At 42.8% G+C, this 14,016-nt stretch overlaps 1 protein-coding gene across 4 annotated transcripts in view; it reads left to right on the forward strand.

Moving 5' to 3' along the window:
* ERBIN (erbb2 interacting protein) overlaps nt 1–14,016 on the forward strand; it is a 224,618-nt gene that overhangs the window by 116,956 nt on the left and 93,646 nt on the right. For all 4 annotated transcript variants that reach the window (XM_069749531.1, XM_069749537.1, XM_069749549.1 and 1 more), the window contains exon 4: nt 10,888–11,085. In XM_069749531.1, coding sequence (XP_069605632.1) covers nt 10,897–11,085 — 189 coding nt within the window. In that variant the 5' untranslated portion in view covers nt 10,888–10,896. The remainder of the gene's footprint in view (nt 1–10,887; nt 11,086–14,016) is intronic.

Raw genomic sequence — 14,016 nt, forward strand, 5'->3', positions numbered from 1 at the left:
TGTTAGCTCATAGTTTTGATGCCTTCAGTGTGAATGTACTATTTTCATAGTCATGAAAATACAGAAAAATCTTTAACTGAGAAGGTGTGTCCAAACTTTTGGTCTGTACTGTGTATGTATGTGTATATGTATATATATATATATATATATATATATATATATATATATATATATATATATACACACACACACACACACATACTGTATATACACAAATAAAAATATAATCTTTTTAATGAACGATTTAATATGATGGAATTTAGTTTAGAAGCAGTTCTGTACATTAAAAGGGTTGCTCGAGACTTAAACATTGATGGACTATCCTTAAGATATGTCATCAATGTCTGAATGGTGGGTTGTGACACCCGGCACCCCACCGATCAGCTCGGTTTCGGAGCTGCACAGCTCTGTCGTCTGAATAGTGGCCGCTGCAGGGTACTGCACATCCACTACTTACTCAAATCAATCCGGGTATTGATCTGCAGTACTCGGCCGTGGCCACTACTGTCGAGGGAGCTCCGCAGCTCCGTAACTGCAGTTCCAGAGATGGTGACCTACCCTTAATGCTCAATGAATAGCAGGGTTAGAATGGTGAACATGGAAAGCCAATGCGAGCAGTTATGTAAAGCAGTTTAGGCTAGGTAATTATTCCTAAAGGTGGGTCCCTGGTGGCCTCTTCAACTCCCATTCCCCTCCTGGGAGAGACTGACATACTTTTGCAGTGTGTGCATATAGGTAGAGACTTGTCAATCTCTGTCAGCAGGTGGGGAGAAGCTGCCAAGGACCCACCTGTATGACTAGTCAATAGCGCGGCTAAATATGTATGGCTGTGATCACACAGCCAGTGGCTGATACATGCTGCACAATCCGTGGACAACATGTATCCACTGACAGGTGTCATATGTATCTGCACTAATGCAACCCCAAACATCATGATGCAAGCTTGCGAACAACGTGCTGATAACTAGCTGGATGGTCACTCCCTCTTGAATCTAGAGGACACGGCATCCGTGGTTTCCATAAAGGATTTCACATTTTGAGTCCTCTGACCACAGAACAGTTTTCGATTTTGCCTTAGTCCATTTTAAATAATCCTTGGGCCAGAGAAGTCAGCAGCGTTTCTGGATTGTGCTGATATATGGCTTCTTCTTTCCATAATAGATTTTATAATAATGGGGAAGATTTACAATCTCGGGTAGAGCAGCTAACTAAAGTAACCAGAATCCATCTTTCATTTTAAGTAGCTCCTTAAAAATGAATGCCGTCACTGGATTGGTCATTTTTTTCTTTGATCCTAGTTTGTCCCAATGTATGAAGAATTTTTTTTTTTAAAGCTGAGGTAGAAATTATTGGTTCTTACTAATGAAAACCCAACTGGTATATGAAGACAAACTCACGAGCAACGTCCAATGAAAAAAAAAGGTGTTCAAGTTCGCTCTTCTTCAGAAAGAAGAAAACTTTCTCCAATCTGTCAAACTAGAGACTCGCACAAAAAAATTAAGACACTCATCTATAGTCAGAACCTCAAAATATCTGTATGCAGATGCGTGTCTCGGTCTCCTCATTTTAGGAGTAGACTCTCTCATGGCTTATGATACTTTTGATCCTTCTGGAGGAACATTCTCTATTCAACCAAAACATGGTCTACTCTGTACACAACTGTTTTGGGGTTCTGTCTACAGTCTGTGTTTTATTTTACAGGAGTCTCTGGTTTGCCTGATGTAAGATGGTCTTCTACTTTCTGGGGGAGAGCTAATTTGTTTGGAATTTTTTAATTGAACACATGACCGTTTTTTGTGCCCATGGCCATTTTTGATGACCATGGCCATTTTTCGAAAGCTTGATGGGCTGTGACATTTATGGTGCTCTTATTTTTTTTTGGGGGGGGGGGCGGGGCAGTGGGCAGAGGATGGGAGTTTTTAAATTTTTTACAGCAGATGTTCAACATATTTTTTTCCCTCTATTTTTGTTTTTTTATTCTTTCTTTCTTGACAGTGGCAAAGTTTTGAAGAACTGATGTTGGCCGAGTTTCAACTATTCGCAAGTTGTACACATTGAACCTTTTAAATGTCATTCGTGCTATGTAAGCAAATCAGTAGAAGACACAGAGGTTATGTCTGCCTTTATTATTCCAGGGCTGCGTGGAAAGCTGACCTCCCGGTGTTGTGTGTAAACCTCTCCTACGTCTGCAGTATTTTCTCCTATATCCTGGTTATGTATGTAAAAAATTTCCCTTTGTCGTTGCCAATATGTAGCTTCTCGCCCCACTAAAACCTCATTCAGACATGCATTTTTCACGGCTGTAATCCATCGGCGTATTTTAGTGATAGATTATAATTTGTATGTGTTCTATGAGGCTGTTCACATGTCTGTGTTTTTTTGTGTGTCAAATGTCTCCAAAAAAATTGATAAAAATATAAAGGTCTGTTTTGGAGCTTAGCCATGGATCATGTTCACGTATAAGCCCGTGAAAAAATGGGAAGAACATCGATGCCATTCATTTTTTTATGGTTTACTTAGTAGGAAAATCTTGAAGATTTTTTAAAAATTTATTTTTAATGCCACACTGATGGTAAAATTAGCCACATGGACCAAAAATCTGTGAAAATTGGATATTGCATGCTGATGAAAAATGGTCTTTTTTTCTCCTATGCAAAATAGCAGACATCTGAATGATGCCTAACATAAAGGACTTGGTAATATCCATTTATCAAGCTACTCATACATTTCCAAGTAAACAGAGAAGATGCCTAAAAATGCTAATTTGCCACTAGCCCCATCATAGAGGAAGAGGACGTGTACTCTATGCCACCTATTGGAAGAAGCAATCCTAAAAGTCACTATCGACCCTTTAACGAGCTTTGTCACATGACTTAAGATCCGAAGACCAACCAGAAACTCCGTAAAAAAAAGTTAACGGAAAAAAGTACTTAGTAAGAGTAAAACTTTTGGCACACTAATAGGTCTTCTAAAAGAGTGAGATGACCCCTTAATTTTAGGTTTAATGGTTATATAGAGTGGGTCCCACTCATGTTGGACCAGTATACATCATGTCTCAATTGGTTAACATCCAGCGCCTCTTTGGACGAATGATCCCAGGAAGTCCAAGATTTCTTAAAACATCTATTTATTTCTTCATATTAAAAATCGGTAACAAAAAAGGTCAGGCAGTTTCGATACACTCATGATTAAAAAAACAGAGACCAACATGTTTCGACCCAGACATATCTTAATCATGGAGTTTGCTTCAAGGATGAAGCAAATGTAATGTGTTTTTTTTGTTATTCTTAATATTTTGGCCTACTGAGCGTTGGTGCAGAACTAAGAGCTGGTTATGGGTCTACAAGCAAAGGCTGTTTGCGGCAAATGGTTGAATTGCTGCACATAGTAGCTGTTTGCTTCGCAGGGCGGAGAAGCCGTTTTCTCAGACTCAGCGTAACAATGCCTATTAATGAGTCTGGGTAAATATTTGCTTTTGGCATTCATAAATTCTTTACATTAATTCAGCTTCAGGTCTTGTCCGTGAGACAAGATTATTCATCAAATGGGATGTATGAGATGACTAATAAATGGGCTGCTTGGTTCCAAAATAGCGCCACACTTGTACGTAGGCAGTGTGTGGTATTGCAGCTCAGCCAAGATAATGGAGTGAAGCTTCAATACCAGAAGGAACCTATGAAAAAAAGAGTCACTGATTGTGGAAGAATAATATAACATACAGAACATATAGTTCCAGAGGACAACCCTTACTTTCCGGGACCTAATTAGTTGAAAGCCCAATGTTTACTGACTTTATGGGTCACAATCTCCCAGCAGTTCGGAGCTATGAGAATCTATAGCATAGAGCAGCCTGATACTTGTGTGAAGCAGGGGTACAACCTACCCCGCACCAGCCTAGGAAAAGCTTTTGGTCCTGAGGTAGTGGTCGCACCTGTGCTTTGGTGCCAAAATTCTGCTTATCCAACTAGCTGCTAAAATGTGACTGTCGACCAGAGCAAGACTGTGTGCTTTTACCCTATGCATTATATTTATGTGCACACAGAGTACCATGTAATGTGGAGCCTTATTGGTAACTAGATGGTGGCCCGATTCTAACGCATCGGGTATTCTAGAATATGCATGTCCTCGTAGTATATTGTCCAGCCACGTAGTATACTGCCCAGCCATGTAGTATATTTCCCAGCCCACGTAGTATATTGCCCAGCTCACGTAGTATATTGCACAGCCCACATAGTATATTGCACAGCCCACATAGTATATTGCCCAGCCACGTACTACATTACCCAGCGACATAGTATATTGCCCAGTCACGTAGTATATTGCCCAGCCACGTAGTATATTGCCCAGCCACGTAGTATAATGCCCAGCCACATAGTATATTGCCCAGCCCACGTAGTATATTGCCCAGCCCACGTAGTATATTGCCCAGCCCACGTAGTATATTGCCCAGCCCACGTAGTATATTGCCCAGCCCACGTAGTATATTGCCCAGCCATGTACTACATTACCCAGTTACGTAGTATATTGTCCAGCCACGTAGTATATTGCCCAGCCACGTAGTATATTGCCCAGCCACGTAGTATATTGCCCAGCCACATAGCATACTGCCCAGCCACGTAGTATATTGCCCAGCCACGTAGTATATTGCGCAGTTATGTAATATATTGCCCAGCCACATAGTATACAGCACAGAGCCACGTAGTATATTGCACAGCGACGTAGTATATTTCCCAGCCTTGTAGTATACAGCACAGAGCCACGTAGTATATTACCCAGCCACGTATGTCACAAGTTAAAAAAATAAAAAAACAAACATACTCACCTAACGGTCCGAGGGCCCCTTGTAGTTTAACATACTCACCATTCTGGTCGCTGCTCCTCAGCGTCCCGTCTCTGCGCTTCCTGGGATCCAACGGCGCTGTGTCGATGGGCGCGCGGCTGGCACCATCTTGCGTTCCCAGGATGCTGTGCGAAATTACGCATATGACTGCTAGGTCTTCTGGGTAATTTCGCAAAGCATCACTGGGAAAGGAAGATGGCGGCAGGCACGAGCGGCTCAGCGGACAACGGAGGGTGAGCATAGCAGGTTTTTTGTTTTTTTACTATTTTTAACATTACTTTTTTTTTTACTATTGATGCCGCATAGGCAGCATCAATAGTAAAAGGTTGGGGACACACAGGGTTAATAGCAGCGGTTACGGAATGCGTTACCCGCGGCATAACGCAGTCCGTTACCGCCGGCATTAACCCTGTGTTTAGCGGTGACCGGATGGGAGTATGGAGCGGGCGCCGGGAACACTGACTGCGGGGAGCGGAGCGCCGGGGACACTGACTGCGGGGAGCGGAGCGCCGGGGACACTGACTGCGGAGTGCCGGGGACACTGACTGCGGAGTGCCAGGGACACTGACTGCGGGGAGCGGAGCGTTGGGGATCGGGGACACTGACTGCGGGGAGTATGGAGCGGACATTTTCTTCCGGACTGTGCCCGTCGCTGATTGGTCGTGGCTGTTTTGCGGCGACCAATCAGCGACTTGGATTTCCATGATAGACAGAGGCCACGACCAATGAATATCCGTGACAGAAGGACAGACAGACAGACGGAAGTACCCCTTAGACAATTATATATATAGATGATCCAGCTCTTATTGGTGATATGAGCCAAATGATCCAGTTCACCAAAAACGGCCAAAAAACCCAACATAAAATGCCAATCTATAGTCGTTTGGGTGGAGAGGTTACCATTTACATGCCAAAGAGAGGCTTGAATACCAGGTAATGCCCCCAGGGAAAGAATATAGAATATACTGTAAATGCCAATTGGCTCTCCGCCAGGAAGATATCTGGCTCCAGTGCCTACTATTGCCGGTAACCATTGTTATTGGACTGATTTATACACTAGGGTGCACTAGGACGCCAGCTTTTTTCCTCCTGGTGGAGAGCTGTTTTGTAGATCCGCAGCAGGGCTCCCAAACTAAAAGGTGGTCCACTTAGAAAAATCCCAATAGGGCATGTGCCTCATTATTAAATTTATTCTACGGCTATACAGCGACTTTGGTCGTAACAGAGACCAAGTCCTCCTGATACTGGGCTGCCAAATACAGATGTGTTTCACACCTAAAAGAAGCCCTTCTCCTATCAAAGTTTTTATCATCTTCATATATTGCAGTCATCATATTATACAGCACTGTGTACTTACAGTTGTTCATTTTCCCTTTCTATTCAATTAATTCTTCTGTTTTCCATTAGGTCTATGACATCACGTGATTACAAATCTACCAGCTGAATCCTTCTAAGCGCTATGTAGAAACAGGAGGTCAATTTTCCCTGCATGAGTCATCCCGCAGTGATGTAGAATTGGTAGATGTAATGATGACTTATGTAAGGAAAATTGACCTCCTGTTTCTACATAGAGCTTAAAAGGGTTCAGCTAGTGTTTTTAATCACAACATGTCATAGTTCTAATGGGAATTAGCTGGGTAGAAAGGCAAAATGAGCAATTGTAAGTACTCAGTGCTTTATAATATGGTGATTGTGATATATTAAGAGGATTAAATCTTTGATGGGAGGAGGAGCAGTGCGTCTTTAATCTAATTAATTAGCCTCAGTGTAACCCACCACTTCAAATATAAATTGATAAGCAGGCACCGTGCCCTCTGCTAACTATAATTAGCCACTTTTCCTCAGCCAATAAAATGTACCTTAGCCACTGTACCCCAATCCAGTACAAGTTCCTATCCTGTGTCTTATCCGCTCTCCCCTCCCCCAATTTATTGCAATTTTGAGACACTCTCCCCCATCATTCTGTTTCCCATTTACCTCTCCAGATGATCCCCTGCAGTGGCGCTTTCTGCTTCTTCTGGCCCGGTACCTGCTACATGACGCAGCCGTCGCAGTCACGGAGAGCGTGCCAGGCAGGAGGCTGAGAATGGCTTCCGGCAGGCGATACACTCTACCAGTGGGGGCAAAAAAGACTATAATAAGGGCAATTTGGCAATGGGGCCCCCCAGCCTCAGGCCCCGGTTTCTAGCCCAGTATACCCTCATTATAACCTATCCTTGCCTGTGGACTGTTAGACATTTCTTTGCGGCCCGTGCATCTGAGACCCCTGATCTGACGTGGAGATTGACAAGAGGTGGAGCAGCAGCGGCATCACTGAACTAGAATGTTATGCGATTGGCTTCTTTGAACGCTACGATTAAAAGTCACTTCACTTAGAATCTCTTCCCTGTGCAAAAAAGACGGGGATCGTAGACCGCTGAGAATTTAATATTGGAAGACCGTACAAAAAAAACCTATAGCGCTTTCTATGAGTTTTGATGACGCCTGCCATAAATAATAATAATCCTATTCCATATCCCCGTCAGTAATACCAGCAGACGTTGCAGCGCATTCATGGCACGATGCATAGTTTCCTCTGCTGACATCAGAACTCGCCATTTCCAGCCGTGACTTTGGGGGAAGGGAGGTATAATGTCTACCGGGCTCCGGTTTCTGTCCTAGCCGCGCCGTTCTGTTTTTACATTTCCATCTCCATGACTACTAATTTATTGTGATAATGTGTCTGATCTAACGCAGGACACTTTGGGAGTCATTTTACATGGTCTGCTGCCGTACAATAAATCCTTGTACGCTTTCTCTGGCGGTCTCGTGGAGCATCATGATCTTTATTAGCTGCCGATTCTGTCCTCCGAGCGCGGCATTGATACGATTGACAGCGGGGTGTGAGGTCCGCGAGCTGCTCTCTTTAACGAAGGCTCATTTCAAGAGTGACTACTAAATAATTTTGTCCAACAAGAGAAGTTATGAAATTTTGGACGTTTTTTTATTAAGGGATCTGTCCTCCATTCCAGTAAAAAAAAATTAAAAAATTTGCGTGCGAGTGATTCCAACCCCCCGATTTTCCCCAGTTTCATGTGTCTGCATTCAGCAGAACGTCCTCATGTGGAGTATAGATGATGGCAGTAATGAGTCAGCACCTGTCCCCTGAATGTTGTGCTTACATAAGAGTCATAAGTCATAAGAGAGCTTACATAGAGTCAGACGGCCATAGAAAACGGATGTAGATCAGAACGAAAGGCTTACAATGGCTGGCTGCTCTCTAAACCCAAGCGTGACCACAGGCATAGAAGTACATGAAGCCGCTCGGGTCTGGAGAGCCCCCAGCCAGTCAGAGCATTGCGATTCGATCCCCATCAGCTTTATTATATATCATTATACGGCCGTGTGACTATTCCCTCAGAACAGTCACAAGTGCGAAGCTGATCCTTTCACCGCCATTTTCTGTATTCCAAATGAGTACAACGTTTCGATATCAGCACATCTAAAGGCAAGCCTTCATGCCACTTAGACTCAAATTTTTTTTTTTTGCAAAAATGATGACTAATCTCCCAATAAAATGATTTATACAATTTCCTAACTTTACATGTTGGACAAAATTATAAAAAAAAATATAAGTTTAGTCCATCTTTAAGTTTTTTTTTTTTGTTTTTTTTTAAAAAGGGGTATTCTTTTACGATGTTTCCATGGGCCAAACAACCCAAGAGAATTGCCTGCTTTACACTGTGGAAAAACATCAGCTGTGTATGAAGCAGGATTGGGGACGGGGTTCCATCTTTTTATTGTACAGTGGCATACTCATGGGAAAAAAAAACCAAAACAGTCCTTTGTGATATAACATGCCGATATACAATTACGGTAGATGCCAGACAGACCCTTTCTGGAACAGTATAGAAATATATATCCAGCAAAGAGAAACGTGCGGGCAAGCAGGGTTATGTGCCAAATGATCGCAACCTCCGATCCTCACAAGATCTCCTTCTCTACTCCCCTATTATCTCCTCTTCCCACAATCGCATACAAGATTTCTCTCGTGCATCCCCCCTACTCTGGAATGCTCTACCACAACATATCAGACTCTCGCCTACCATCGAAACCTTCAAAAAGAACCTGAAGACCCACCTCTTCCGACAAGCCTACAACCTGCAGTAACCACCGATTGACCAAACCGCTGCACGGCCAGCTCTACCCTCACCTACTGTATCCTCACCCATCCCTTGTAGATTGTGAGCCCTCGCGGGCAGGGTCCTCTCTCCTCCTGTACCAGTTGTGACTTGTATTTTTCAAGATTATTGTACTTGTTTTATTATGTATACCCCTCCTCACATGTAAAGCGCCATGGAATAAATGGCGCTATAATAATAAATAATAATAATAATAATAATAAAATGTAGGGACAGCCTGGAGCGATGCCATTTGTACCATATTAATGGCCCCTGTGGATGCTACTGTGCTAATGAAGATTTAGTGACCCTGCGTAGGTCGCCTTCTTCATTATGGGCTGTATGAAGCTAATTAGAAATCCTCCTCTGCAGGATTCGCAGCATTGACAAAAGAGGAACAAGTCTAAGCCTAGGTGAAGACCACCATGTGTGCTCTCATCTGAGAGAATCAGGCCAATAAAGCTGCTCAAGGGTATGCTCGGGGTTGTGCTCGGGGGTCCGCTCAGGGTGTTTCGGATGAGAAAAGATGGGGAAAATAATTTGTCTTCTCCATCTTGTTAATCTGTGAAAATTAGACTGTTCTCAGATGTCACCCAAGTGCCGTCCAATGGTTTCCATGCACTCGTTGACTTGCATGGCCGTGTGCGATCCAAGTATTGGATCATACTCTGGTATTCAACGACATTTTCATCAGACTGTCTCTGTCTGAGGAAAAATCAGATATTTGCACGGCCCCATAGACCAACATTGGCCTGAGTGTGATCTGATGTTTTGTCAGATCGCATTCGGATTGCAAATACCCTCGAATACCCGAAATGGGCAAAATATCTGACCGGCTGCAATATATGGTATAAACATTTCCTAGCAGAGTTTTTTCACTGTTTATTTTTCATTTTTGCCCATCACATCTGGGGATCCGTTGAGCCGGATACATGTGCATCACTGTCACTTTAGGCCTTGTAGTTACAGTATATATGTGATGGTGTCGCGCATTGGAAATTCCACTGTTATTACTTGACAGTCATTCATTTATTTTGTTTCACGCCATTTTTAATAGCAGAAAAAAATATGAACAAACCAATAAAACTTATAGAGCTGGAGAAGGGCTAAATATGCCGCTCTCTTGGATGCCGGAATTGTGAACCTGTTCTGTTAGGCGGTGACCTAAGCACATTGCTGGTGTCTCTATATATCAGAAACTGAGAAAAGACTCAATTCCTTAATTGTAAGTAGCAATATTTCCCTTGACTGATGACTCGAGAAGACTTGTGTAACTTTCCAGACTGTCGGTGTGTGTTGTGTATACAGATCCGTCTTTTGCTGGAGGCTCGGTATATTATTGACTTGTTCGCTGTGTTCAACACAAAGTTTCCCCTTGAGACATTCGCTTCACAGAATCAGCGGTAATTACTGATTATTGTACCTGACTTGACCCGAGTTCTCATCATTATAATATAATTGTCAATCCTGACCTCTTCCGGCTGCTTTTCTCCTTTCTGATCGGCTAGACCTTAGAAATGGTGAATAATAGTTTATTTCTGGTAAGCCAGTTTTTGTACTTAAGATGCCATGAATACTCGTTATTCGTCCGGCATTCAAGAGGTTAAAGTGATCTGACTGGTACTTATTGTTGTTACTGTAGGATGAGATCCTCCGTAGTTTCCCACATCCAAACCCGTCTAGCTGGATTTTCATGGTGGAGCGTTTTGTATGTTTTTCTTTTTTTTTACAATGTGCATTACGAATCTGTAGACAGGAGAGCAAAGCACTGGGACGTCTGAGTGCTTCAGAGTGGAGGGACACAACGTGCCGTGCCGGAGAACTGCCGGGAATGTAGATTTATACCTGATATTTAGTGATATCTGTTTTTTTATTTTGTTTTCTCAGTGCCTGAAAATGACTGCAAAGAGGAACCTGTTTGTGCGGTTGGTGCCGTGCCGGTGTTTGCGGGGAGAAGAAGAAACTGTGACCTCACTTGACTACTCTCACTGCAGCCTGGAACAGGTGCCGAAAGAGATTTTCACATTCGAGAAAACCTTGGAGGAACTTTATTTGGATGCCAACCAGATTGAAGAGCTTCCCAAGGTAGCACTTTTCTGTAAAGGCTTCATATTTTCCATGACGCTGATGACAAGCAGCCCTCTCTCCTGGGTCTCTTCCAGCTGTGTTTTATGGGCATTAGCTCACGTCGCTGCTCTAGCGTTCCTGGCAGAATCCCGCGCCAACCATTCACTTAACTCCGACTCCCATCTCATGAGCACAAGCTCCAGCCGGGGAGTTCCTTACACTTCCAAAGTCTTCATTTAGTTGGCACCTTGTTACATCTGTTCTCCAGCAGATGTTCCTCCGCTTATCTACCACTCCGACTGTCAGAAACTGATGGTATTGCTCACTTGATCCTCATTATAGTATACAAATGGCAGAAAACACACATGGACAACCTAAGTTTCCACATTTGTCAAATGAAGTTTGTGTTTTTAATGTCACGAAGGCAATATTGAAAATCACTCCATAACTAGTGTGCATGATATTGTGTGGAGGTAAAGGAAATCTGTCAGCAGGATTTATACATATATATAGTATATGTGTATCTATGCATGTACAGTATATATGAATGTACACACATGGTCAAAATTGTTGGTGCCCATCATTTAATGACAGAAAAACCCACAATGGTCAGAGAAATAACTTGAATCTAACAAAAGTAATAATAAATAAAAAATTTATGAAAATGAACAAATGAAAGTCAGACATTGCTTTTCAGCCATGCTTCCACAGAATTAAAAAACAAAACAAAACAAAAAACTCATGAAATAGGCCTGGACAGAAATGATGGTACCCTTACCTTAATATTTTGTTAAACGAGGGGTACCAACAATTTTGACCACATATGTATGTATGTGTGAATATCTGTATGTGTATGTTTATATATAATAACTTACATTCTAGATATATAATGTAATAATCCAAGAGATATTGTGCTGGGATTCCTCTGTCGCTAGATCTCTTGTCCTGATGAAGAATTTGCAATAATGGTGAAAAGGCTCTCTAGGCTCAGCCAGCAATGGGGGAAAGGTAGGGCCGGGGGCACATGGTAGCCTGTCGCTCTACTAGGTAGAATCTGTTCCCCATTTCATCATGTCTGGTTTAATGGGACCTGTCAGCTGATTCGTGCAAAACAGGCAAGATAAATCAGAAACCAGCTCCATTATTGCCGCCATATACAGTATGTTTCACTCTATAACGCTGCGGCCTATCAGGGATGACATACTCTGAGAATACAGTCTTGGATGATTGGTCTGCAGAAAGTCTCCTGCGGCTTCTCCGTGCCTCGCTCTCCTAGACTGACAGGTATCCCTATACACACAGAGAGGGAGTAGAGAGAAGCCACCAGAGACCTGCCTCATGGACTAGTCATCCTCATCCCATCATTTCCAACCATCATGTCAAAGCATGTTTGAAATGTCATAGCGTTTGAGTGACACATACTTGAGTGCAATACCTCTTGCTGTCCATGGTTTGGGCACCATCAATCAGCTGTAAGTTCCCTTTTTCTCATAGCTGGTGTGGTGAGTTCAGCACCGACACTTAAGTTGTCCTCGATGGTCTAGGTGACTGCACGTCTATGTGACTGCTGCAGCTAATCACTGTCCTCAGTGGTAATACCTGCTTGCTCGGCACAAGACCACTGAAGACAATGATATAAAGTCATCAGTGGAGGACAAATAAACAAAGACCGACAGGGACAACCAGTTCTGGCAAATATTTTCTATAATAAAATCTCTATCTGTTGAGTGTAGATAACCCCATACACATTAGATCTCTGGCTCCTCCATATATAGGAACGCTCGGCTCAGCTGAGCGTGCACCAGTGTTCTCTATGAGAGAGCTGCTGCCAGTTTCACCACAAGGATCAGCTATCGGAAACGTGATGTGCCGAATCCTTCTCTCCCCTGATGTCCCCTCTCGGGGGAAGAGTCGGAAGGCCCCCATACGCATTAGACTGTGATCCGCTCGCATTACCTCGGTGGTTTCGGCCGCCATTTCTGTAAAGTGTATGACGGCTTATTTTTGGAACCTTCTGAATGAATGATTTGCTGCTGATTCTCGCAGATTTCAGCAGAAACTCTTCAGTTTCTATATTGGTGCAGTAAATCTAGAATGCTGAATCGGGCCTGAGATATTTCCTACTTTGTTCTTTTCCCTAGCTTTATTTATGACCTATATTTCTCAGCATTACATTTTCTCAGTTCTAGCTTACACTTTTATGTCTATTGTCTGCTGTACCTTCTCAGCGTGTCATCCGCTTGCTGCTTGTTTCACTGTGCGGAGAGGCACCTAATACTTTTTTCTGTATTGTCAAAATCCATTTTTTCAGTAAACTTTCATGTTATGGCATAAAAATAAGTATTCAGAAGTTCTCATTTATAGATGTCCTGCAATTTGGGCATTTATGGTTCTACTTTGTACATGACGCCTTTTGTATTCACTTGATTGAGTTTCCTGCACTTCATTAGATGATTGATTGCAATGGAGATGGCTGTCGGGATGGACCCATGAGGCTGATTACCATGGCCATGTGAAATCTAGTCTCTCGTGGAAATCTAGTGACCCAAGTATGGGGTCATGATCTATCCACATTGTCCTATTTGTGCTCATATTCATATTGCCGTATAGATAAAGAAGATCATTTAGTAAAGAACATAACGTCTAATTTTGGACCCTAATGCATATTAATAGAGAATGACCGACTCCTTCCAATGATCTCGTATAGGACAGAAGACCAGTGTAGTCCACCTCGCGTCATATCCTCTATACAGGGCCAGCCCAGCATGTCTAAGGCTCTATACATGCATGTATCATCTTTTTTCAGCAAAACTCAGCCTTGCAGTCACATAAGTGCCAATTTGAAAGAAAGTCAATTCACATAGTACAATATTGTGGGAGTAAATCTAAATTGTCATGTTTGGAGGACCACTTTGCAAGGAAAAAGGGTTAGCTACTCCTCAACTACAT

The sequence above is a fragment of the Ranitomeya imitator genome, chromosome 1, assembly GCF_032444005.1.
Source record: "Ranitomeya imitator isolate aRanImi1 chromosome 1, aRanImi1.pri, whole genome shotgun sequence".
NCBI classification, from domain to species: domain Eukaryota; kingdom Metazoa; phylum Chordata; class Amphibia; order Anura; family Dendrobatidae; genus Ranitomeya; species Ranitomeya imitator.